Here is a 27,230-nt window from a genome sequence, read left to right as displayed (position 1 = left end):
TCAGGCCATAAATAAGCTCCTTAAAGAGCAGGATTAATTTCTAACATGATATCTGTAGCATGATAGCACAGCAACATGAAAATAACATATACTCATGTATTTGTTGAATTGAATTATGGAGACAGGAGTCCACTACAGGTCCTTCCATCCCTTTTCTCTTCTTTCCTTCAACAGAGCAAGAGCATCCTGTGGGCTTGAGGCAGTTCTCTGTATTCTTATTGAGCAACACCAATAAATTAAACTAATAAACACAGTCCTGGACATCAATCCACAGCTTCTTTATACCCTCTGGGTTCCCTATGTGACAAATATTCACTTTTCCCCATTTGTTTATTTCTTTATGCTGTTAAAACAAGTAATATCTGCAATTTTCTAAAATTTGCACTATTTTCTTGGAAATCAGTAATAATATTGCATGCTGCGACACTACTCTTGAGCAACAAAGGCTTTCTATATAAGCTTTTAAGTGTTGAGCACTTTCTTTAGAGATGCAGAACTACAAAAAACACTTGATGAATATGCTATTAAAATTTTGGCTAAAGCCCAAGAAAACGAGGAAAGAACTATAAGTCTTCATACCTGAGATAACGCAAGTCCACTACAACTACCTAACTCAATGCTTCCTTGTTAACATATAGACAATATACTTTTCTAACCACTAATTTTAAGATCTCTCCCCAGGTCCCACAAAAGTATTAGGAAGGACTTAATTTTTAAAGTTCTGTATTGTGTAATAATAAAAATTCATTTTGAATTTTATAAAGCTTTGCCTGTTAAAATTCTGTCCCAGTTAGATGAAAAGAAAGTAAAATTGGGAGTTTTAGAAAGTAAGACTCCCACTAGAGACAATTACAGTTTCATAACATTCTAATATTTCTCAGTATATGGTTGATAGCTACTAGTCTTTTGGAGAAACAAAAAAATATGCTGTGAACATAAACCTTGGTATATGAGAAAAAAGTAGTTTTAAATCAAATCTCTATACTCAGCATCTACCACACGTTGTAACAAACTCAAAAGGCCTTTAGGTGATTCTAATGGAACACAGAATGACAGGATAGTTTCTAGGTCTTTCAAAATACAACGATTAATAAAATACAGGTCACTAGCTCAGATTAGAAGAATCAGGGAAAAAACATTAAATATAGTTGATTTCTAGAGATGTACAAAACACAAGCATTTTAGCCATCTGAAACCAATACTTCTATACAGGTTGAGTAGTCAAAAATAACAAGAACTCGTGCTCTTATTTAAATTGAGAAAGTACCTTTTACACAGCCTCCCAAGAACAAAACAAGTGAGCAAATTAAAGTACATTTGATTTTACACGGAATTATATTAAACTTCAGTTTTAACAAAATTTGAAAGAAAAACAGAAGTTTTTGTTTCTAATTTTGAAAAGAACGGTTATGTTTTAATTTTTGCCTAGAACAGAAAATAGATCTGATCTGTACAGTAAATTCTCATTAACTTCATCTCTGTTCTATTTTGCCAAGCCCTAAGTCTATAAACAGAGGGCTACAAAATTGTGCTTTAACGTATACAGGTAAACTTAAAACCTATCATAATCAGAATTAAAGCCATGAGTTGTTATGCTTATTTAAATAGATCACAAAGTTTTTGATAGTAGGACCCTTTTATATTGTTAAAAAAATACTGACCCCCAAAAGCTTTTATGTGAGTAATCGCTATCAATAATTACCATATTAGTAATCAAAGAAAATTTTAAAATGTTTATTTTTATTTTAAAATATTCAAAAATAGAAGTAATAAACCCATTACATGTTAACACATATGAATTTTTTGGAAACTGTAATTTCCAAAACAAACAAACAAAATTACTGAGAAGAGTTAGCACTGTTTCACATGTGTGAAAATATCTGGGTTAAAGAGAACTGGAGTCTTGTATCTGCCTCTGTGTTCAATCTGTCACTATATGTTGTGGTGATTGCACAACATGTGGAAAATCTGGCCTTACAAAGATATGTAGTTGGAAAAGGAAGGAGTATTTTAATAGCCTGTTCAGATAATTTTAGACATTCTTTCATACCACCCTAAAAGTTGACATGGGAAGCTTTTAAAAGTTTGTTGCAATGTGGAATCTGAAATCATATCAATAAACTTCTTACTCTGTTACATTAAAATCCATTGGCGTATCTTGTACTTTGAATGAATCATTTACCCATGTGCGGTTTTGTAATATTAACCATCGATCATTTAGAAAGTATTGGTTCACTGAGCTTTGCAGGTTTTCCAAATGTTGATACATTTAATATAGTATTAAAAATAAAATTTGTTAGTACTACCACTGATCACTTCAGAAAAATCTATAAGTATTGGGAGTGGTCAAGCTCATGGAAGAAGATACCAACTTTCCAAAATCCTTTTCCCCTGAAAGCTCAAATTTTACCACTGGCAATAAATCCTGTGAGTTGTTTTGCTTAAAGTCACAGGCTGACTTTGTTCATTTTTGTGAAAATGTCTGCCAAATACCCAAGTGTGTATAACCATAGTTATCAGTCAGTCATTCTTTCATGTAAAAATGGTGTTCCATAAAAAGCGACTAGTTTGGCTCACAACTCAGTCACATGGCTGCTTTTCCTTGAGACAGCATCATACTGCGGCATGCACAAGAGCTCTGTGCCTATTCTCCATTTTGAAACAGAGATTATTAAAAGATAAGTATTCAATGGTTGAAATTTAATAAAATGTGCAATTTTTAGGTTTTATCAAAGATATTATTGAGTGAAAAGTGACATTTTTTACGGTGAATTTCGGGTGGTGAGGAAAACAGTGATTACTATTATAGTGCGATGGCATGACTTTGATTTCTGCTAAGGTGCTGGAGGTCCACAGATCACACTTTGGGAACCACTGATTGAAATAAACGTTTCCAATACACTCTTGTCTCTCTTCCTTTTAATTATCTATCCTTATAAATGGCTTCAGTCATCTGCAAAAAGATTGCTACATTTAACCTTCACATTAAAACAAAGTATTAAGAAATCCTTAAGAACAATTATTATTTTTTATTTTTCTCATTGCGAGATGGTCATAGAATTTCTATGCAAGTGTTCGTTTCCTTATTTGTGAAATAAACTTTCAATCAATTAAGCAAGCAGGAATGACCAAGAAAACTCTGTAAAAGAAGAGCAATGTAGAAGGGGTGCTAGCTATGTTACATAGAAAAATAATATTTCTATAATTAAGAGTTGTGGTACACATGAATAGACTCACAGACCAATGGAACTTGCCTAATTATGACTCAAATCCAGAAGTAATAAAACAATTGGTAATTCAACTATACACACACACAAAATTAAAAAAAAAGTTTTGCATGGTACAAAAACAGCATAAGCAAAATCAGATGACAAATATTTGCAATTTAACAGACAACGGCTAATACCCCAATTATATAAGGAGCTCCTGAAAATCAAGAAGAAAAAAATCAACAACCAAATCAAAAAATGAAGAATGGGCAATTAACAGAAGAAATTACTCATAAAAAGAGAAAAGCAAATATTATATTTCATCTATCAGACTGGCAAACATCCCAATAGGCAACATATTTATTGACAAGACTACAGGTGAACGGGCACTCTCAAAATTGCGGGAATGCAAAATAAAAAAACCCTCATGAACAGGAATTTGACAATGTCTAGAAAAATTAGATATGCATTTACCCTTTGACCCAGCAATCCCACTTCTAGGAATCTAACCCATCAATACAGGAATAAAAAAGGATGAGGAAAATTTCTCTATAACAAAAATAACTTACTGAATCTCATCAAGGCTTTAGCCCAAACTTCAAATTAACAGGAAATAGAGGGTTAGAGGAATAAGTTAAATGACAACATGAAGAAGCATAGAAAAATATCCAGATTATGAAATGTTCTACAGGACAACTGACCCAGCCAGTTAAAGGCATGACAAACAAAAACAACAACAATAACAAAAAAGAGGAGGTACTACTCTTAAGGGAGACTTAAAAGACATAACTACCAAATGCAATGGTAGACCTAATTCAGAAGAAGTCAACTCTAAAGTGACAGTAAACAACCAGGAGGAAAGTGATTAAGATGAGATACCAGATGATATCAAGCACTTATTACTAATGTTGTTAGGTGTGATACTGGCATTGTAGTTATACAAAAATGAGTTCATATATTTCAGAAATGCATACTAACTTATGCAGGGATAAAAGGAAATGAGATTTAATTTAAATTACTCCAGCAAAAATAACAACACAGATGAAGTAAGAGTGGCAAAATCTTGCCAATAGTGAATTTGGTGAAGGGTTTTGGAGGTTCATGAAATGATTCTTTCTGCTTTTGTATAGCTTGACAGTTTTCATGATCATTTTTTTAAAGGTACCTGCAAACCACCTGCATGTAACAAATATTTAATAAATGACAATTACTAAAACAAAAATTGGTAACTTACAAGTTAAACAAGAAAAATTGTTATGTATATTTAAAGCTTTCTAAGATTAAAATTAAACATTATAACTTTATAAAGAAGAATTATTAATTCATTCAACAGATTTTTTACTTTTTTAAGGGTCATTATCTGGAAGGTCTTGGGCTAAGTCCTGGGAGTATAAAGATAAAGCCTAGGTGCTGACTTCAAGGACACATCAGGTAAATAAATATGGATGCATAACCACAGTATGTGTTCAGAGCTATCATGGAGATGACCAAAATAGGAATGCCTAAGTCTGCCTGCAAGGGGATGGATCAAAAAAGCCTTTCAGATGGGATAAATATTTAGGAAGGAATAGGAATGTGTCAAGCTACTTAGAAAAGAATAGATGGGTCTATGTGGGTACAACATCCCAGGCAAAAGGAATAGAAGATGCAAAGGCATGACACATTTGGGGAACTATATGGTGTCCTCTATGATCCCTGAACTTCTCTTGGGGAATAAGACTAGAGACATGGGCAAGGGCCACATCATGAATGCCATGTTAAAGACCTTGGACTTCATACAAACAATAAACAGTATTAAAAGGATTATATTTATCTTTTTAAAAAATATTTCTGACATCAGTTAGAAAAAGAAGTGGGGTGGGGTAGGCTGGGGGAAATAAAACCTATTAGAAGGCCACTATAATTTCTAGGAAAGAGAAGATTTGGGTTAACTATGGATTAAGAATAGGAATTACGTTGAGAGCTATTTAGGAGACAAAATAAACGGAATTGAGTGATTGACTGGATATGATGGTAAAGCAGTGAGACAAGACCAGAATGCCTCAGAGAATTTTGAATTGGATGACTGGATAGATGAATAATGGTGACACCAGCTGATATGAAAGAAATCAAGAGAGTGAGGCAGCCTGGATTCAGGTTACGATAATCCAGGGGCATATGTTTATAAGGCAGGTATATGGAAGGTACGGGTTCCGGGGAGATGAAAAGTGTTGGCTAGAGTTAAGAGTTTCATTATTTTAACATGCATTTAACAACCCAAACATCCTATTACACATAACACTCACATTTAAAAACGACTTCATTCTAGGTTACCTCACCACCTGTTTACAAAGTTTCTTTCAGTGACTCTAATATGCTATTTCCACCACCACTACTCCATCAAGTGTATCATTTTATCCCCAGCTCTGGGGGGAAAAAAGGACAGTAGAAACAGAAGGTAAGGTTTTCAACATTCTGGCCCTTACCTAGCTTTCCAATGTTTCTTTTTCAAGTGTTTTGGACGTGAACACTTCACTTTGGCTACACGGATCTGCTGACTCTCAAACACTCATTTGCACATTTCTGGGCCTTTGTTTGTTTGTCCTTGAACTTTCATGTAGAATTCCACATCCCTACTTCATATCTATTACAATGTTGCTAACTCATCTCATAAGGCCCAACTCAGTTCCCACATTCTCTATATGGAGTCATTCAAACGCAGTGAGTTGACCCTACTCCTGGGTTATCACTTACAGGACACCTGTCATATGTCTTTGTCTTCTCTTTCACTAATTTGATTATAAAAGAAGTGTTCCAGCGTACTTAATAATTACTCTAAATTAGGTGCTCAATAAATATTGACTGTTCATGTAATATCTCTATATATTACTGAGCCTATTACATTTAATGATATTAAGTAATAATTTTTGAACAAAAACCACAATAAAAATTGTTTCTTGGTATCCTGGACTAACGTTAGTCCTAAAAATACACACACACACATGCACGCACAATCATAGCTGAATAGAATTATTTCACAACATCCAAAGGTTTGGAATTTTTGTTTGGACAACAAAATTCTCAGAGTGTAGTTTTTGGTAGAAAGAAAGAGCTGTAATTATGCTATAATTAAGATCCGTGAAAGTAATTATCTTCTAATAATCAAAAAGACTTTCTTTAATTTGTCATTCTTCTGATAGCGCCTCCCATTTTCCCGATTAGCTTGCATACAGATGCTACTCATGGACCTTTCTGTTCTTTATCATTCTATTTTAACTAACTTATTTAACTAAGGATACTTAGTTACCTGTACTTAAGGCTTCAATGTTAGTATACTAAATCCATAATTTTCTAGTTAACTCTAAATAAATAAGATCACTCATATGATAGAAGCATTACTAATCTTTAAGCAATAAAAGGACATCTAATGGGAACAAGAGCTGGCTGTTGGCTGGGATGCCTTGCTTCTCCTCACATGGGCTGCTTTTGCTTCCTCCAAGTATGGCAGCTGGGTTCCAAAAGGAAGCATCCAAATGGCAAAGGCCGAAACTGCAGATCCTTCCCCTGAGTTTTTGTTGAGAGCCCTTCACAGCCAAATTTTACTTTCTAAAAGCAAGAATTTTAGGTTCCCTAATTCATCCCAAACTATCTTTTCTTTAAGATGAGTGTTATTACAGTGGGAACAACTCTGGGTTCTTTCAGCACAATTATATGAGTGGTAGCAAGACCTATGGATTAAGTTAACATGATGAAGTACATTTCCAAATCAATAAAACTAGTCCAGTGATAGTTTTTAAAGGATTTAGACTAATCAAATGGTGATTTTACGTTATGATCAAGAGCAGAAGTGAACTTATCAAAGTTAAGTCACTCTTACCCATAATGTGAATAAAATTATTTTCAATAACAGTTTGAATAGACATATGTGATTATTTAATCAGCAGAATTTAGTTGGCAAATATTTTTAAATATTTTAACATACCAACAGACTTCTGTATTTCAGATAGCCAACAATTTATTTTGCATTTTGTTAATGCTATTATTTGGTTTTTTAGAGAAAAATATGAAAGTATCAAATAAGAATGCTATAGGGAACAGAAGCCGTAGCTTAATTTCACTGATAGGCACTGAATTAACATTTATTCCTATAATGGAATCTAAATATAGATCCATAAGTCTTGAATGGCAATATTCTACAACATTACAAAGCCATGGGGTCCTCCTCCACAAAAGTTGACAATCTTTTTTCCCCAGGAAATATTTGTTTTTTCTAATTTAGAGAACAAGATGACAGTGTTTTTCTTGTTAAAAACAAAAAATAAATGAAAGTGTTTCAAAAACACACATTTCCCCAGAGAAAAAGAAAACTAATACATCATAATGGTAATAGTGTAGTATTCAAGCAGCAGGTAAATATTTAATCTCCTCAAACCTCAATTTATTCTTTCATAAAGTACAGATGGTAACTCAACTTCATAAGATTATTATGAGGATTAAATGAGATAAGGTATGAAGAAAAAAACCTAGTACTGTGTCAAGAAAACAGTGGGCACAAAACGAAAAGTAGTGCTACATTAAAATGTTAAATAGAAATCCTGGCAGGATTTCCTGATTTCGCTTCATTCTGGATTATGTTTTCCTAAGACCTTCACTAAGAAATGAACTAAATTATGGTTAGTACTACATCCCCCCCCCACCCACTTGTGTGCTTTCCCTCTGTCCCTCTATTTTTTCTTTTCTTTTGATTATAAAAATAACACTTACTCAAGGTAGAAAGTAAAGTACAAATAAGCAAGCAAAAATTCTTTATAATTTCATCATACAAAAATAACCACTGTTAACATGGTGGTTTCTATCCTTCCAATTTGTTTTTCTAAGCATATATATGTATATGCATAAATACAAATTTACCAGAGATCATAATTTTATACAATTTTGTAATTTCCTTTCCCCGTAATTCCCCCAAAATATAAATTTTAATAACTTCATAATAATAAATTGTGCAATTATGAATTTAGATGATGAGTTCATGACTGTTCCCTCTAATGCCCTCATAGGTGACATACTTCAAAGACATATGTGATCTGTAATGACCTAATTATTAAAAAAAGCCACTGAATTTCCATATATGATTTACCACATTTATAATTTGTAAATTTACTAAATTAATCACACTACTAAAATGAATTAACTAAAACCCAAGGCTACTTTGGGGGAAAAAAAGGGTAACTTTTTCAATTAAAATCATTCTGCTACAACACACCATATGTGCCCCTAAAAAAAAAAAAAAATCACTGCATAATATGCAAAATCATGCAATAAAATGCAAACGATTTATGGGGAAAATGAGGTTAAGGGCACAACACTAAAAAAACTGCATCAGTTTTACATTTAAAAAAAGGAAACATAAAAAATGGTGCCATAGTTTCACACGTTGTTTAAAAAACATTAGTTATTACAATAAATATGGCACATTACCTGGAAAAATACCTGAAAGTTGTTTGTGAAAGTGGGATTTGGAAGGCCTGCAGCTTGTGAGTGATGAAGAGGATGATCTGAAATTGGATGGGAAGTTGTAACAACAGATGTGGACGGACGGAGATCACACACACTGCGGGAACTGTGGTGGAGGGTAAATATTTAAGATACGTGCATGTAGGGTATTCCCAGGCAGCTCAGATCAGGTGGGTGCACTTTTCTGAACTCACTTAATATTTTTCATGGATAAAATTGCTCCTAAGCAAATGCAAAATTCACCATTATGCTCAAATTATTCCCTAATACATCAACTGGAACAAATTTGTCTAAGTGTTACAGCAGAACTGACAGCATGTTGCATTCTAACACTACATTACTTAAGCATAGCTCTTATTAAGACAGAAAGAAAGACTAAAGAAATTTATTATATATGTACACCAGACTCCAGACTATTTAATAAACAGATGTTAAACTCTTTTTATTTAAAAAACAGTTAATTTGACAAAGTTCACAGGCAAGGTGAAGGGAATGAGAAAAACTCAAATATGGCAAATCTGTTTTTAATTGTCATATAGTTCATTATAAATAATACTCTATAAATATGTTTCTTCCTTATATCAAGGATTTGGCCATATTTTTAAAAAGTAAAAACAAATACAGTTAATTTAAGCAGTTTATAACTCGATATGCATTATTTGAAAACCAAATTCACAGAAAAGATATCCAATTTTATCAAGAAAAATGAGATGGTCTGATATTATTAGAGTGAAAAAATAGGATATATATCTCAGATAATTATCAATTATTTCCTGGTGTATAAAGTAATTTTAAACATAATGATAAACCAAGTTTGCAAATTCCAAAGTTGAAATCAAGTAAACCAGCAAAACTGCTACCAGCCAAAAGGTGTTTTATATTCATATTTATAAGAAATACAGCTAAGTTACTCATAGGAACACTAGCTTTCAGAAATGAAGACCAATAGACCATTCCCTCCCATACTACATAGAATAAAATCTAAATTATCTTAATATTTATTCTGTTTAATTTAAAAGCTCTCAGAAGAGGAAAACCTAATCTATCACCTCTCTTGATAATGACCACGTTTAGCAACTCTCAATCAAGAAATGCAAATATATTTACTTTTATTGGAGTTTATAGACTTATAAAAGAAAATGAAATAAAATTATCAGGGCACTTGTATGAAAACTCCTTGGCAATTAGTAACAAAAACACTAAAGGAGTTCATTTCTATTTATAAGATAGAAATGGGAGTAAAACACTCAATTTCTAACTGCTTTCCTTTTATTTCTGGATATTGAGAATTGCTATCTAGATTGAGGGCAAGCAAACATGCAAGAAAATAGTTAGGGGCATGGTCATCATAGTTTTAAGCAAGTTATCTTGTGTACCTGATATCCTCATTTATGAAATGGGGATAATAATGGTACCCATCTCATAGGATAGTACAGAGTAAAGCCTAACAATTAACACTCATTATGTGCTGCCTTGACATCTGATAAAATTGAAAGGACCTCAAATGGCCTGACTGAAAGTTCCCTTCCCCACTCTGTTCATGTGGATAAGGTCCCCTGGCCAAACAACTCCTTATCAAATGGACCAGGTACAATTCCTGCTTATCCCTGAGGTGCAGGTTTCAGTTCCTTACCTGCCTATGGAATTAGTCAAACAAGCCAGTCACAGATTTCCACAGGAACCAGGGGTACCTCACCCTCTTGACACTACAAAGCCTTCCTCCCACAGCTCCTGATTGTTCACTCCTGAGTGCAACCTCCATGAGGCCCTGGGTGGCATGCAGTGTTCTCTTCTCCTGGGCTGTGAGTATATGTAACTAATAAACTGTTACTCCCATCTGTCCAGTGTTGGGCATTGTGTTTGGCCATCCCTGTGACCCAAAGTTGGGAATCCTTCCCTCACTAATGGGATAAAGAGGATGTTATTAAAACAGGTAGTGAGAATATTATATGAGTTAATACTTGAAAAGCTCTTAAAACAGTGCCATAGTATCTATTACATAAGTATTTGCTATTATTAGAATTATGCAACACTGAGTTCATAAAGTACAATCTAACTAGTCAAAATGTTTACACGTTACCTAACAAGTTAAAGAAAAGATATATAGATTAGATAATTTAGAAAACTATTAATTGGCTCACAGTAGTCCTTTAATTCAATGTTTTGCACAACAAATGACCTAGACAATTAAAAATGAAGAATAAAATTGGAAAATAAAGCCACTTCAGTGAGAAACATTCATTTACAAAATAGTCGCTTATAGATACTCTATAATGAGCAGATGATCATTTTAAAGAATTAAAATTAGATTTTAAAAAATTATTAAAAATGCAGAAAGTCATCAAAATCATATGACTGCCTTGAAAATAAGAACAACTATTTAATATTTAACTACCCTTATTTTCCACACAATAGCATATTTGGATGATTAAAACTTTATTCATGCCTTCACAATTGTTAAAGATAAATAATAATCAATGAATATCTATAAAAAGCCAAAAGGATATATGTTTTCCATTTTTACCTCCCTTCATAATTATTTAGAAAATATGTTACTCTCCAACCACAGAGTAAGCTCTCTAAAAGCTAGGTCATATTCTGTTACCTTTCTATTCTTCAAAAACCCTAGAATGTAAATATTAATTAAGTAGCTGTAAAATTAAATTATTTCATAAAGTAACTATCTTTTGCTATCTTCAGGTTCTAATAGATAACATCTCTAGATTAATATACAATGTTCATATTACATATTTGATAAATTCCTGAAATTTATACAGTAAGTCTTAGCTACCATATAGCATAAAAGTAGAGCAATACAATTGTAGCTATCTTTTGAATTCAAAATTCAAGAGAAAAAAACTAATTTTCTGATTAAATGTTAGTAAGTACATCAGGTTCCTAAAGAGAAATGCTGGAAGGACTGATATGATAACATGAAGGAACATGCTATAGAGACAGCTTTAATACCTTCCTTCATTTCCAGATTGTATGTATCTACATCTACACATCGGAGTCCTCATTAGCCACCTACACACACATTATTATTCACTTGGCAATTTATCCACAGCTTCTATGGGTCTCTATTAAATCTAAGAGCTTTCTTGTTTTTATCTAAATGTGTCTTTAATTTACCACCTCATTTGGATTTCCTCTCTGCACTATCTTTCACTTAAATTATTTCTTCTTTTTGATCATTTCAACACAGTAATAGCTCTTAAAGTTTTTACGAAATACATGTTTCTTGTTAAAACAAACAAAAGACAATGAAGAGAAGTAGATGGTAAAAATAATTTCCAGTAATCCCACCACCCAGAAATTAATACTATTAATTTTGGAGTTCATCCTTCTATATCTTTTCACCTTTTTAAAAATGAAAAAAAAACCCTGCATAACCTTAAAAAAAAATCCAGCCTTTTCCACTCAATAACCTATTATGGACATCTGTTCACTTCAATACATGGATCTTCATCCTAAGAGTTGTCCAGCACCCCATTGTATTTATGTCACACAATTTGTTTAACCAATTCCCTCCTTAACAGTAACCTCAGGATATTAAGCATTTACTGAGGATACCTTAAAGGTGTGTAATGATTCAACTGGAAATGAACTCTATACTGAGAAAATGTTTGGTCAAGGGGGAAATAAACAAAGAAAAGGACTAAAGATTACAAAGGATAATATGGTCTTATGCTTTAACCCCTAATATACAGCACTCTCACTGACCTTTACTGAAGGCTAGGTGGCCCAGCAGTGAGAACCAAAGGGCTCTGCCCCTTAAGTGGGTGTGGATGCAAGAGGGAACAAGGGAGGCAGGTTGCCAGCTGAGTCTTTTAAACAGAAGTGATCCGTAGACACAAAATTGTAGGAACCAGTCAGAAAAAACTGGCATAAATTGTGAAGCTTTTATTTTTAATCTTGTTATTGCTTCCAGTGTTCCAGAGATAATTCTGTTTAAATATAATCAAGAATGACCCATAATTTAGTCAGTATTTTTATTCTTTATGAGAATAAAATTACAACCAGGGCTAGGCAGCCCTTTTTTCTCAGGCATTGGCCCCAATCCTAAACTTATATCCGAGTTTCTCAAGTTTTCTATTAATCTGAAGATAATAATTACCACTCATTAATTGAGAGAAGAAATTGCTGTATAACACTGAAATTCTCAGATAAGAAGGGCTATGTAAAAAAAGATATGTTATGCTAGCTTAATCAGTCCTGTAATAAGTGACAGGAAATATTCTCATACCTTACTTTTTGCTGTACTGCTATTTTAGACCATGAAAATGCTTTTTTAAATTTCCTTTTTTATGAGTCTCAGAGTCAAAAGCTGACTGCCCATTGCCATGGAGACAGTTCTATTTAAGGTACTATATTAGTCCTTTCCTCACAGAAGATAGAAAAGTGGTCAATAGAAAAGCATCACTCTCCATGGTTTAGAATTCATTAATTACATACGCTTCTGGGGCAGCCAGGACATAAGAGAATTTGGGGCGGCGGGTGGGGAGGGCAATTTAATACAGTCCATTATTTTTCCTGAGTACGATCAACACAGGTTGAATTTTAGTTTAAGCTAGAGACAATACGAGGAAAACTCCCATTATCTCAAAATTAGATGCAACCAAATAGCAAAATAAAATTACTTTAATTCACTACCCTAGATAGAACCGCAACTAAATGTATAGTCTTTTCTTTTCAAAGAGCAATCTTTTATCTTTTTGATTTATCTAAGGCCCATCTATAATATACATTGCTTACTTCTGTTTTGTTTTAATTTTCAGGTTTCCTGATGTGACTTTCTAACACCCCATTTGTAATTGAAGAGTAAGCTACCAGTTTACAGGTGAAAAAGAATACTCATAATTTACATGCATATTTAATCTTGTCTAAGAGACTCAAAACAACAACAAAAATAACGTATCAATCCTATACCTGTCTTTAGGACAAACATCATTTCTTGCTCTGTTCAAGGAAAAAAAAAGTACAAGATAATCTTCTTCTCCAAGAAAGCTTAAAATATCAATCTTCCTTGAAATAAAAATAATCTAAAATGGTAAGACCCAACAGAGTCTACCAATGTTAGCACTTAAACACTTATTTTTATGTAAACAAGCAATACCAAAGGACATTTTCACTTGATTTCAGTCATAAACAAGCTTCCAAAACCCAATCTCTTTTTTTTCCTTAAAAGTTCAGAATCTAGCAACAATAAAATAGGACATTACATTTTTCTCAAGGTGAGAGCATATTGTACCTGCAGGTCTCAAATTTATATTTTTAAAACAGGCAAAAGGAATTTACCCGAATCTAGCACTGGTACTATCATTATTATCTATAGAATAGGGATTTGGTATTGATGTAATTTGAAACTATTTCCTCTTTTTACCATATTTCTCAAACAACTGAAAATGCACACTGAAAATAAAATGGATGTATATAATTTTGATTTGTAGAAGTATTTGGTTAATAATCCTAGACCAGTGGTTCTCAATCCTTAGAGTATCAGGATCACCTGGTGGCCTCGCTAAAACACAGATTGATGGGTCCCACCTCCAGAATTTCTGATTCAGCACGTCTGGGGCAGGGCCCCAAAATCTGCATTTCTAACAAACTCCCAGGTAATGCTGAGGCTGCTGGGACCAGGACCACCCTTCAAGAACCATTGTCCTAGACATTAAACAAGCTCATTAGCCTATAGAAATGTTATTCCCTGTTAATAAATTACTTCAATCTTTCCCAAAATGAATCATTTTAAATAAAGCAATAGCTTCAGTCTCTGGAGGGGAACAGCCAATCACAGCAATTTGGCAAGGATATTAATTCAACCAAAACCAAGTTAATTCCTAAAAATTGCTATCCAGTGGTTGGATAACTGCTGTGAATTACAATGACATTCAGGAAAATAAACCCCTGACCAGCAGTAAATGGCATATGTCCCATGTTAATTCAGCTGGCCTTAAAAAGCAAGTGTCTACTATAAAATTGTGAAGAAGAACTCAGATTCTGAACATAAATTTTTCTTAGGAATAACTGTAAACCAATTATGCATTACACATGTTCCAGAAAAGGTATGTATCAAGTTTCTGTGAGTCCAATCTAGCTTTCTCACCGACTGACATCTTCATTTTAGAAATCCTTTATCCTGAATTGATTGATCTACAACTGACAGCACATTACATTTTAGTTTTAAAGTGCTCTACAGCTGTGTCAAATAGTTACTCATCCATAAACACTAAAATGCATTAAAATGACTATAAAGATAGAATAAAAGGAGGTGGTCTTATATAAAAACAATGCACTCCTCTCCTCTTTTATGGTCATGAAATGCATACCTTTCACTGAAAAAGTGATGGACAGGTTAGAAGTTCTAGAAAACAAATTGCTTTACTTTTATGACATCAGAGTACCTTTCATGAATGGTAACAGTGATTTATTAAAAGCTGAAACCGCTAAATGCATACTGCCACAACTGGTTCAATTTTTAGTGGGACTCTAAAACAAAGCATGCACACCCAGGAGCATATTGATGGCAGGATTCTGAGTTAGTTTCATATTCAGTATTTTAAAAAATCTAATTGTTTCTATAAATATCTGAAGACAAATGGAGTTATCATCAAGGTACTCAATTATCAATTCTTTCCATTTGCCATTGTGACAAATATGTTCTCTGCAATAGCTTTAATAAAGACCATTAGTAAAGGAGGCAAGAGAAAAACACATAGATGTCGTGTACTTAGTTTAAAAGTTTAATATCAATTAAAAGTAAAATATTTCCTATTAATGGCTGCCTATACATCATGGGAATTTGTTTTTTAAAACCAAGTGCATCAGATTAATGATTACTTCATAAGATAAAAGAGAACAAGATGAGAATGATCATCCAAATCAATTCATGGGTTATGTCTTTAATTCACTTCATTCTCTCATATGTAATCATAACAACATGCAATCATAACAAGATTTGGTAAAATGAACTCCTTACCAGATCCAGTTTGAAGCACACATTATTAAAATGCATAGTTGTCCACCTTCATTTCAATGAAAATTCTGATTGCCTGCATACAGTTTTAATCTTGTTCTTTGCATGGGCTGCGTCATTGCTCTGGGTATCATTTCTCAACCATGGAAAACATTCAGCCGCTTTCACAAACGTGCAACCTGGATGAATGGTGCCTTGTTATATTCACTGATTCAATGCTCAGTGTTAAATTTTTAAAGCTCATCTCCATAAAAAGTATCCTGAATAACTAATAATTTTCCATTTTTAAATTATTGACAGCCATCACTGCTCACCAGAGGAGGGGTTTCTGGGTTTTTGAATTACCCTCCCCTCACACACACTCCCCAACACCAACATTTACATATCTGCATTCAAGTACTACTCTTTTTTTCTTTTTGAGATTGGCACCAGAACTAACATCTGTTGTCAATCTTTTATTTTTCATCATCTTCTTCTTCTCCCCAAAGGCCTCCAGTACATAGCTGTATATTCTAGTTGTAGGTCCTTCTGTTTCTGCTATGTGGGACGCCACCTCACCATGGCTTGATGAGAGGTGCTAGGTCTGCGCCCAGGATCTGAACCAGTGAAACCCTGGGCCTGCAAAGTGGGGCAGGCGAACTTAACCACTTGGCCATGGGGCAGCCCTTTAAGTACTAGTCTTATCAGCTCTGTAGTATGTATTTGTTTCACTTATTATATGACACACTTCTTGAGTGCCACTACATTAATGTTGGTTGAGGAAGACAGTTAAGGAATTAGGACTTTAATGGAGTAAGGCAGTGAGTTCAACACTTGAAAATTACTTACTGTAGAAAAACTACTATGCTTGTTGTACTGCCTATCTATAGTCATAAAGAATATCTATGGAACTACCATATATTCTCCTCTGTTGAGACCTCAAAGACAATATGAATGACAGAGCTCTGAAATCCTAACATGGGGATTCTGACCAGCAAGAAACACATTCAGACTCTGAAGTGACTGGTTTTGCACTATGACATATCAATCCAACCATTCATATAAATTAGGTTTTGGGAAACTCTCAAAACGTAACTTTAATTAAAATGTAGAGCTCTGTAATACATAATGGCACTTCTACTGAAATCAAACAAGGTGTGATAACTTCATAAGGGGTAAAAAAAAAAACCACTCTATTTATAAGTGCCAAGTGACCTGACAAATATGCTTTCAAGTATATTTAGTGTCTACAGATTTTTTAAAAGTTTTACTTTGGATGCATCCAAATTATGTGTATCCAGGTACCAAATAGACAGGTAATTCTAATTAGATGTTTTTACAAATGATGGTGTTTATTACATAGTCAGCTTTTGATTAATTTTGCACGCCAATGAAAGTACAGTTAGAATGATATAGAAAATGTTTTTTTAAATAGGTACCATTACTATCTGTATTTGAATAATGAGCACAGCACAATTTAGAAAGGTCCTCTAACCTAGGCCTTTGATGCCAAATTCCTTGCCCTTTCTTCTATACCAGGTCAGCAGGAGGTCACCAAATACAACCAGGCGCCTCTTTTTGTACTGCTGGGAGCCAAGAATGGGTTTCCTATTTTTAAATGATTGAAAAAAATCAAGAGAATGTTTAAGACATGTGAAAATTATATAAAATTAAAATTTTAATGTCCATAAATGAAGTTTTATGAGAACAAAACCATATCCATTCTTTGAATTGTCTATGGCTAGTTTCATGTTACAAGGGCAGAGTTGAGTGGTTGTCACAGAGACAACTATTTAGGCCTTACTTTAGGCCTGTAAGCCTCAAATACTTAGTATTTAGCCATTTTCAGAAAAAAATTGCCAAACCCTGTCCCATACTAACTGTCAAGTGAGGGGCATAATCTTGAAGATCTCTTTGTGAGATCCAGATGTATGTTGCAACTCATCACACTGCTTAGACAAGAACTCTGATGTCTTAACTCTGTGTTCTTTCAGTGCCTAACAAGTAGGCACACTTAATGTTTGTTGAACGACTAAATAAATGAATGAAAGATATTCATATAGTACGTGAGTGGTTTATAAATGTTAACAGCCCTTATACTTCTTGCCTGCTTAAAAATATGAAGGCCCTGAAAGGGTAATAGCATTGAGACATAGAATAAGCATAAAATGACAATGTATATATTTTTACCAAAAAACAGAGAACTGTTTCTACATTCCTGTTTACCTAAGCATACATTTTCCCTCATTTTTAAGGGCATTAAATACTAAATAGGTCTCTTGCATAATAAACAGAATACTTACTAGAATTCAAACAAACCTTGGGTGTTCAACAATTCACTTTGCCCAAAGAAGATTAGAACCTAAACTTTAGAGTTATTTTAATAGCTACACACTATGAAACAATATCTCACAAGATTATTAACTACATAAGGCATACTCTACTAAAAAATAAAACTACAAAACAAATAGGTATTCTGCACTCCAACTGAGAATTCACTAATTTCAAATAATAAATTATACAAAAAAGTTTTGATTAAATAAAAGAATTTGAACTTTACTTAGGGTTTAGTGCTAAGGTACCTTTAGCTTAGGTGACTTTTGTTTTAACTCTTTTTTAGTGGATTAAATTTGCTGGACTTATTTTCCTTTACTAATTTATACCAAAAAAAAATTAAGATATGCAAGTTAAATTCTTAATTTTATATAAAAAGGAAACTTTCTGGAGACTTAAAACTGATTTTTTAAAATTTATATTACCTTAAAGACAACAACGAGTAGTAAAAAATATGCCAGCCAGCTTAAAATGCACCATGCTGGTCCAGAGTCTTAGTCAGCACAAAGTGAACAAGGAAAAGCCAGCTTGATAATGGCCTTTGGTTATCCCAACACCCTGATTATCACCCAATTTTTATCCCCTTCTTCATTTCAACTCCTACTTGAATACTGGATGGAACCGCATTAACACAGTTTTCCTATTAGACATAATAACCAAACATATTCTCGCAGTGAACATATTAAAAGATATTTTTTGTCAAAATCATTACCCTTTCTAGTGTTAAGTATACAAGTTAGGAAAGATAGCTCCCAGTGAAACAGTTACTTAGATTTCAGGATATATTTTCCCTGGAAACAAAGTGGTTAGGTTTCCAGGCTAATCAGTAAATGCCTACTGAACACAACTTTAATACTAACGGTACTCTGGAACTTGACTAGGTATCTTACTGTGTTTCTATGGAAAACTCTCAAGTTTCTAATTTACAAAGAGCAGAACCACATCTTCCCACAAACCCCTCCCCAACATAAACCCTTTGTAAAACCAGAAACTCTTCTGTAGACGCAGTATTGTAGGAGATGTAGGTAGAGGAAGATGAGTGTAAGGATACCAGTCTCAGGGTTTCTTTGCTTCCTTTTATCCTCATTTCTGCCTCAACACAGAAAGCCAAAATGAATGGTGGAAATGAGCAGTTGTGCTACTTCTTATCTTCATAAACAACTCTTTTTTTTACTGCAAAAAATTTACCAAAAAGTGAGAACATTTCTTAGAGGTCAAGAGACACAATATTTAAACTCAAAATGTTTTTAGACAGTGTTTTTTGTCACAGATATTATAGCAGTATTGAATGAATCAATGTTATTGAACTAATGAATGGCTGGTTGGCAAAAGGAGCAGGTCAAAGTTTGCTGGGAAATTAGTGAAAATATATACTAGAATTAGGAAAGAACAATCACACAATTAACAAGAGGTTTACACAGATAAAAGCATTAACTAGATACATCAAAACAGTTCAGTGAGAACTTCAGTTTGTTGCTCAATTGATTTAACTTTATAAAGAGAAAACTTTCCATTTCTAATGTAAAAATAAAGTAGTAGAAAATATCTGAATTTGAAATCACCCTTATTAATCTCTTGAATAATTAGGTCCTATTCAGTTTCATTAATTTTACATTTTGTGAATCTTTTGCATAAAGAAAACATGTGGAATGTATGGAAATGCAGCGTTTATACCTGTAAAATGAGGCAGGCTTTGGAATTACACCTGGTTTCAGATGCTAAGTCTGTCACTTATTGGTACTACAATCTTAAGTAACTAAAGCTCTCTGAGCCCTAGTTTCTTCATCCATAAAATATAAATAATAATTCATTATAGGTTCGTTGTGATGATTAAAGGTGATACATATGTAGGGGTTAAATACTTCATACAATCTACAGCACACAGGTGGTATTCAGTAGAAGCTGAAATTGTTATTGATATTATAAAATGCATTTCAAAACCAAGAGTGACAGTCTCCAATTATTACAATAATCTTCCACAAAATCCAGCTTCAGTTACCCATGAGGTAAATTTGACCTTTCTAAATATTCAGCATATATCTATAACTGAAAAGAGAGATTTCATTTCTTCAATTGACGAGTTCCATCTCTGTACTAGAGGAAGATGTAAAAATATATATCTAGAAATGAGAAAATATACCTCCATTACAAGTAGCTATTAACCAGAAGAGAAAATGTGTCTTACTCAAATATATATTTTATACTTCAAGAAATCTCTGGTGCAAGAAATAATATGACCCTAAATCAGCCATTTTTATATGTGGTCATACTTATTCATATATATTGTGTTCAACACATTCTTTGTGAAACATAAGGTAAAATGTCTGTCATTCCTTATTAGAAGCTTTGAGCAGTAAAATGCAAGGTATTTCAATCCCCCATTGAATATCCCATAATATTCATGTGTCCCTCAGGGGGCAGTCAATATCATGGCCCATAGACCAATAAATGACTCACTTCTGGGTAGATCTAAAAAGTAAAGCCTAGCTAAGGGGTAGTCCAGGCCTGCGAACAATTCTCTGGTTTAGTTACCAACGGAGGGTCTACTGGCCCAGGAGATCACAGCTCGCTTGGGAGACTTCCAAAGTAAGGGGCTTGCGGGGAGGTGGAAGAGAGGAAGGCTTAGCCAGAATTCGATGGTGAAACTGGAACCTCAGGAAGAGGCCTACAGAGAATGGTGGAAGCCTGAAGATTACCACTCTAAAATAGCCATTCTGTATAGAACACTAGCAGATTCCAGGAGGCGAAGCATGTGTCCGTATCAAAGCAACGGCCATTTTACATTTCTGAGAAGGACCAGCAGCTAAGGCCAGTGTCCTGACCTTCTTAGGAGACTAGCATTCTTGCTCCCTATCAGAACTCCCTCCAAAAGTGGTATGATATTAACTGAAACATTCCCATGGTCACAAAGACGATAATTGCTATTAAACTTCTAGAAGTGTTCCTTATAGGTAAAAAGAACAGAATATGGCTGCAAAGAACAAAAATATCAGACATGGTTTGGAAAATGAGAAAAGTTTTCATTTTATTAGTTAGATTATATTGTATCCAATATAAATATACCGCCAGTATTTATAAGAGCAATATATCTTTAAGTCAAAATCCTGTTTTGCTAAAAATAAACTTTCCAGTAACTAGATCCCAAATAAGAGCCAACCTGGTAGGGGAGAAATTGCTAATTGTAATTCAATGTGCTAAGTGCAATAGATGCAGTATACTTGGATAGTATGGCAGTCCTGAGGGCAGAGTGAGGAGGAAAAGAGTATGAAGATTAGGAAAGGCTTTTTGGAGATGTCACAAGAGTTCTGAAGAAAGTTTTTGAAAGACAAATAGGAATTCTACATGTTAACTATAAATTTAGATGGTATAGGTATATATTTTTAAATAGTTTATACTGCATCTACTTACAGGTTTAAGGTAACTGTCATGTGACACATAACTAAATGTTTTGGCTTGGCAGTGTATTTACCGTATAGTGAATTCCACCTCCTCTCCATCCCCACTCCTATCACAGTGATGTCTAAGGGACAGTTTAGATACTGGTAGTCATTGTAGGTCTCACCAGATCGAATCAGATAGACTAAGTAGATCCTTATGCCCATGCCTTCAAGAACACACTGAATTACAGGTAGTTGCTGGCCTCCATGGCTTTTGTGTACAGTGTAACTCCCCCTCCCACCCCCGCCACCACACACACACACATAGTGGAAAAGGCCCTAAACCTTTGAAGAGTGCACTATTTAGGGACTCCCACGTTCAGAGCTGTCCTATCTCCTGTCTACAGCAGTGGGTTTCTTTTCCTTTATTGTAACAATGCTTGCTATCAGTAGCCTACATTGATACTTCTTTCTTCTGATTCTTGTCCCTTCTGTTGCTTCTCCCACACTTCTCAGCTTTCATGAAAAAAAAAAGGCTAGCCTTGCTACTCAGGGCCTTTCTTTCTTTTTCAGCTAACAACCAACCAACTAGAGCACAATGGACATAATCTTTGGATCTGACCATTCTTCAGTTGTTGCATAGTACTAAGGAGAACATTCCTTCAGAGCCAAAGAGCTTTGGTTTTTTCCCTCCCTCATTTCCACCAGGTAAAGAGATGCTTACAAAATTAGAGAAAGATCATCCCTAGATAGCTTAAGTCGTACTTTGGTAGTAGAGAAGCTTCTAGGATGTCACTGAAAAAGTGCTAGGCAGCAAGTAATCCCCATACAGAAAAGAGGTGACTGGGCTGGCCTTATCCATATTTTCTGTCAGTAGTATCAGCCCTTTTTCCCCTCACTGACCCTCCTGAGAATTACAAGCATACCTCACTTTAGTGTGCTTCACAGATATTGCGTTTTTTACAAATCAAAAGTTTGCGGCAACCCTGCATCAGGCAAGTTTATCGGCATCATTTTTCCAATAGCATTTGCTCACTTTGTGTCTGTGTCACATTTTGATAATTCTTTCAGTATTTCAAACTTCTTCACTATTATTATAGTTGCTATGGTGATCTGTGATCAGTGATCTTTGATGTTACTATTCTAAGTGTTTTGGGGTGCCCATATAAGACTGTGACTTAATCGATAAATGTTGCATGTGTGCTGACTGCCCCAGTGACTGGCTGTTCCCCCATCTCTCTCTCTCTTTTCTGGTGTCCTTATTCCGAAACACACTAATGTTGCAATTAAGGCCATTAATAACCCTACAATGGCCTCTAAGCATTCAACTGAACGAAAGAGTCGTACGTCTCTCACTTTAAATCAAAAGCTAGAAATGATTAAGCTTTATGAGGAACGCATGTCGAAAGACGACATAGGTGGAAAGTTAGGCCTCTTGTGTCTAACAGTTAGCCAAGTCGTGAATGCAAACCAAAACTTCTTGAAGGAAATCAAAAGTGCTACTCCAGTGAACACACGAATGATAAGAAAGTGAAACAGCCTTATTGCTGATATGGAGAAAGTTTTAGTGGTCTGGATAGAAGATCAAACCAGCCACAACATTCCGTTAAGTCAAAGCCCAATCCAGAGTAAGGCCCTAACTCTCTCCAATTCAATGAAGGCCAAGAGAGGTGAGGAAGCTGCAGAAAAGTTTGAAGCTAGTAGAAGTTGGTTCATGAGGTTTAAGGAAAGACGTCATCTCCCTAACATAGAAGTACAAGGTGAAGTGGCCAGTGCTGAGGTAGAAGCTGCAGCAAGCTCTCCAGAAAATCCAGCTAAGATCATTAATCAAGGTGGCTACACTAAACAATAGATTTTCAAAGTAGCTGGAAGAGCCTTATATTGCAAGATGCCATTGAGGACTTTCATAGCTAGAGAGAAGATGTCAACACCAGGCTTCAAAGCTTCAAAGGACAGACTGACTTTCTTGTTAGGGGCTAACGCAGCTGGTGACTTTAAGTTAAAGCCAATGCTCACTGACCATTCCAAAAATCCTAGGGCCCTTAGGAATTATGCTAAATCTACAATGCCTGTGCTCTATAAATGGAACAACAAAGCCTGGATGACAGCCCATCTGTTTACAACATGGTTGACTGAATATTTTAAACTCACTGTTGAGACCTATTGCTCCAAAAAACAGATTCCTTTCAAAATATTACTGTTCACTGACAATGCACCTGGTCACCCAAGACCTCTGACGGAGGTGTACAACAAAATTAATGTGGCTTTCATGTCTGCTAACACAACATCCATTCTGCAGCCCATGGATCAAGGAGTAATTTCAATTTTCTTATTATTTAAGAGATACATTTTGTAAGGCAATAGCTGCCATAGATAGTGATTCCTCTGATGGATCTGGGCAAAGTAAATTGAAAACCTTCTGATAAAGATTCACCATTCTACATGCCATTAAGAACATTTTTGTAAGTCCATGGACAAAGGTCAAAATATCAACATGAACAGGAATTTGGAAGAAGTTGATTTCAACCCTCATGGACGACACTGAGGGGTTCAAGACCAGTGTAGGAAGTAACCGCAGATGTGGTGGAAACAGCAAAGAGAACTAGAATCAGAAGTGAAGCCTGAAGATGTGACTGAATTGCTGGACTCTGATGAAAAAACTTTAATGGATGAGGAGTTGCTTCTTATGGATGAGCAAAGAAAATGGTTTCTTGAGATGGAATCTACTCCTGGTGAAGATGCTATGAAGACTACTGAAATGACAACAAAGGGTTTAGAATATTACATCAACTTAGTTGACAAAACAGCAGCAGAGTTTGAGAAGACTCACTCTAATTTTGAAAGAAGTTCTACTGTGGGTAAAATGCTATTAGTCATCAGCCATCAGCATGGACACAAGACTCTCCATCAGCAAAAAAGATTAAGACTCGCTGAAGGCTCAGATGATGGTTAGCATTTTTTAGCAATAAAGTATTTTTTAATTAAGGTATATTTTTAAGACATAATGCTATTGCACACTTAATAGACTACAGTATAGTGTAAACATAACTTTTATATGCACTGGGAAACCAAAAAACTCATGTGACTAGCTTTATTGTGATATTCGCTTTATTGCAGTGGTCTGGAACTGAACTCGCAATATATGAGATATGACTGTACATTTATATGTACCACACACTGCTGTCAGGAACTCTGGCTCAATAGTTCTCAAATGTTTTGGTCTTGGAACACCTTCACACTCTTAAAAATTACTGAGGACCCCAAAGAGCTTTTTGTTTATGTGTGGCTTATAACTGTCAATATTTACTGTATTAGAAACTAAAATTGAGAAAACTTAAATGTCTACTAATTCATTTAAAATAAGAATAATAAATCCCTCACGTTAACAAAAGTCACATTTTTAGGAAAATAACTATTTTTCAAAACAAAAAAGTAGTGAGAAGAGTGACATTTATGTTTTTGCAAATCTCTTTACTGTCTGTTTAATATGACAGCCAAAGTTCACATCTGCTTCAGCATGCAATCTGTTGTGATGTTTCAACTGAAGGATGTGAGGGAAATCTGGCCTCACAGAGATATGTAGTTGGAAAATGAAAGAGTAACTGTGAATATTCTTCTTTGATATCACACCAAAACTCGACAAGTACAGCTTCTTAAAGGTAAGCTGCAATGTGGACTCTAAAGCCTGACAGGGAAACTTAACCTTCTGCATTATATTAAAATCCATTTGTCTATCTTGTACTTTGAATGGACCTTTTACTCCTGTATGATTTTGACAAACATTTTCTCAAAACTGAATGAAGTGATCTTGAAAGTTCAAGGAAAACAGCTGACAGTATTTATTACCATGATGAAAAGAATGGTCAGATGGCAAAGATTATGTCCATTGTGTTCTAACTGGTTGGGTCTTAGCTGCAAAGGAAAGAAAGGCCCTGAGTAGCAAAGTCTTTCTGCACTGGTCATTGGAAAGACATTGGTTCACTGAGTTAGGAAGATCTTCCAAATGTTAACACATTTTGCTATACAACATCAAAAAAATCACAGCCATTAGTATCACCCTTGAACTCAAGAGGAGAGCCTTTACAAACTGGGAAACTTTCATGCTAATGGTGGCAGATACTCTCTAATTTTTCCTTGAAAGCTTCAATTTTATCACTGGCAATGAATACTGTCAGGTTTTTCTCTTTGAATTTCCAGAGTCACATTACTCATTTTTTAGAAAATTTTTATCAAATACCCAAGCCTGAATAACCAAAGTTTGTCTGACAGATGTCCTTTTAAGTAAAAATGGGGTTACATTTAAAAAGTGCTAGTTTAGCCTGCAACTACAAGTGCCCAAATTGTCTCCCTAGAGCCAACTAGTTGGCTGTGCAGATGAAGGCACTTTGTACTCTTCTTGTTTCATCACACAGGATATTAAAAAGATGGACACTCAAGGGCCAAAATTTAACAAAATTTACATTTTTACTGCTTCTTCAAGGACATTCTTAAGTGAAACAGGCATTTTTCCCACTATGAGTGTATGGCGGTGAAGAATATGACGATTACTGTTTGGTGCCCCTACCCTGACTATATACTAGGGGCCAGCACAGTTCTGCCTCCTCTCCTTTTGTACAAAGTGAAAAGGGCAATAAAGTCTTAGTATGATGATGAAAATAGTTCTGACCTCCCAGAGCCCTTGAAGGGGTCTTGGACACCCTCAGGGTCCAAAGAGCATATTTGAGAGCTGCTGTTTTATCTCATTAGGGAATTAACCAAACAACTGTTAACAGAGATAATAAAAATAGCCAGCTAACTCTTCTCCTTCCCCTCCAGTTGATGTGCAATAATATGTCAGAGTGGTTAAAATTCAAATTTCCAACTCATATTACCTGGAGAGTTTCAGGTCCCTACAGGCATTCCACAGATGCTGAAGCTGGGAGTGGGGACATTCCCTGACGGCCTCAATACTGCAAGGGACAATTCGAACAGTCTTGTTTATTATAGAGGCAGTATTAAGAATTAAATGGACTTCTTACTAGTTGTATGACAGAGGCTATGCCTCTCAACTTTTCTCAGTTTGTAAGAACCAATTGATAATGTGAAAGCACTTTAAAAATTGTGAAGGTCTGGACAAACACAAGTTATAACCCAATCCCTTCAAAAGGGAAAAAAGGAATGAAGAGATGGGGAGAAGAGACTAAGAGACGTTTACTTCCATAACTCTTCTCCTAAATTAAAATAATTAAAAATTCTTTGGTTTACCCTAAATTTGCCCCAACTTCTATTAAGCACAATCATCCTTAACTCTCAGTCTTTTCAAACCAAATACCAATTTCCCTCATCTACTGAAGTGTCCAAAAGGCAATTTTATTTTTTTAATTGTTTGGAAAGCCAAAAGTGGCACATTGGATTACTGTTTAAGGGGGGAGAGGGATAGAATACAATTAGACATATGCAAATCAAAAACCAGTACATTGATCCTTCTAACTAAAAGCATAATACCTTTACCTTTCGTTTACAGGCAATAAGTAAACAGGACAAAGTGAAAGCTAACCAAATTACTCAGTATATATTGAAATACAGCGCCACAACACACAAAGAACTAAGGTATTCTGGGAAGAGGGAAAATAAATAGGCCATTCTTTTTCTTTCTTATATTTATAGTTGTACTTTATGGTTTACAAAGTACTTTAACACACATTACCTCTCTCGAGTTATGCAGCAACCTGTAAAACAAGTAGCAATGACCTACATTTTACAGAGAAAACTAGGCTTCAAGGAATTTAACTAACTTGCCTCAAATTAAAAGATCTGTAGAAGACCTAACTGGGAGCGTATCTTGTGGCTTCCAATCTCTCTACATTAGCAGTTACGTTTTAG

General features: G+C 34.7%; 1 protein-coding gene across 5 annotated transcripts in view; it reads right to left on the bottom strand.

Annotated features, from left to right (window-relative positions):
- The window catches only part of SESN3 (sestrin 3), a 62,716-nt gene that overhangs the window by 31,027 nt on the left and 4,459 nt on the right, over positions 1-27,230 (bottom strand). The window contains exons 2-4 of one of the 5 annotated variants that reach the window (XM_044751966.2): positions 26,240-26,317; positions 19,043-19,164; positions 15,682-15,857 (exon numbers count right to left, since the gene is read on the bottom strand). The exons of 2 other annotated variants lie outside the window; for them this stretch is intronic. In XM_044751966.2, the coding sequence (XP_044607901.1) occupies positions 15,682-15,717 (36 nt within the window). In that variant the 5' untranslated portion in view covers positions 15,718-15,857; positions 19,043-19,164; positions 26,240-26,317. The remainder of the gene's footprint in view (positions 1-15,681; positions 15,858-19,042; positions 19,165-26,239; positions 26,318-27,230) is intronic. 2 more of the 5 variants (XM_070490418.1, XM_044751970.2) reach the window with 2 other exon arrangements.

The sequence above is a fragment of the Equus asinus genome, chromosome 20, assembly GCF_041296235.1.
Source record: "Equus asinus isolate D_3611 breed Donkey chromosome 20, EquAss-T2T_v2, whole genome shotgun sequence".
Lineage (NCBI taxonomy): Eukaryota > Metazoa > Chordata > Mammalia > Perissodactyla > Equidae > Equus > Equus asinus.
Note: the sequence above shows the minus strand (reverse complement) of the source record. Positions and strands in the feature narration are given on the sequence as shown.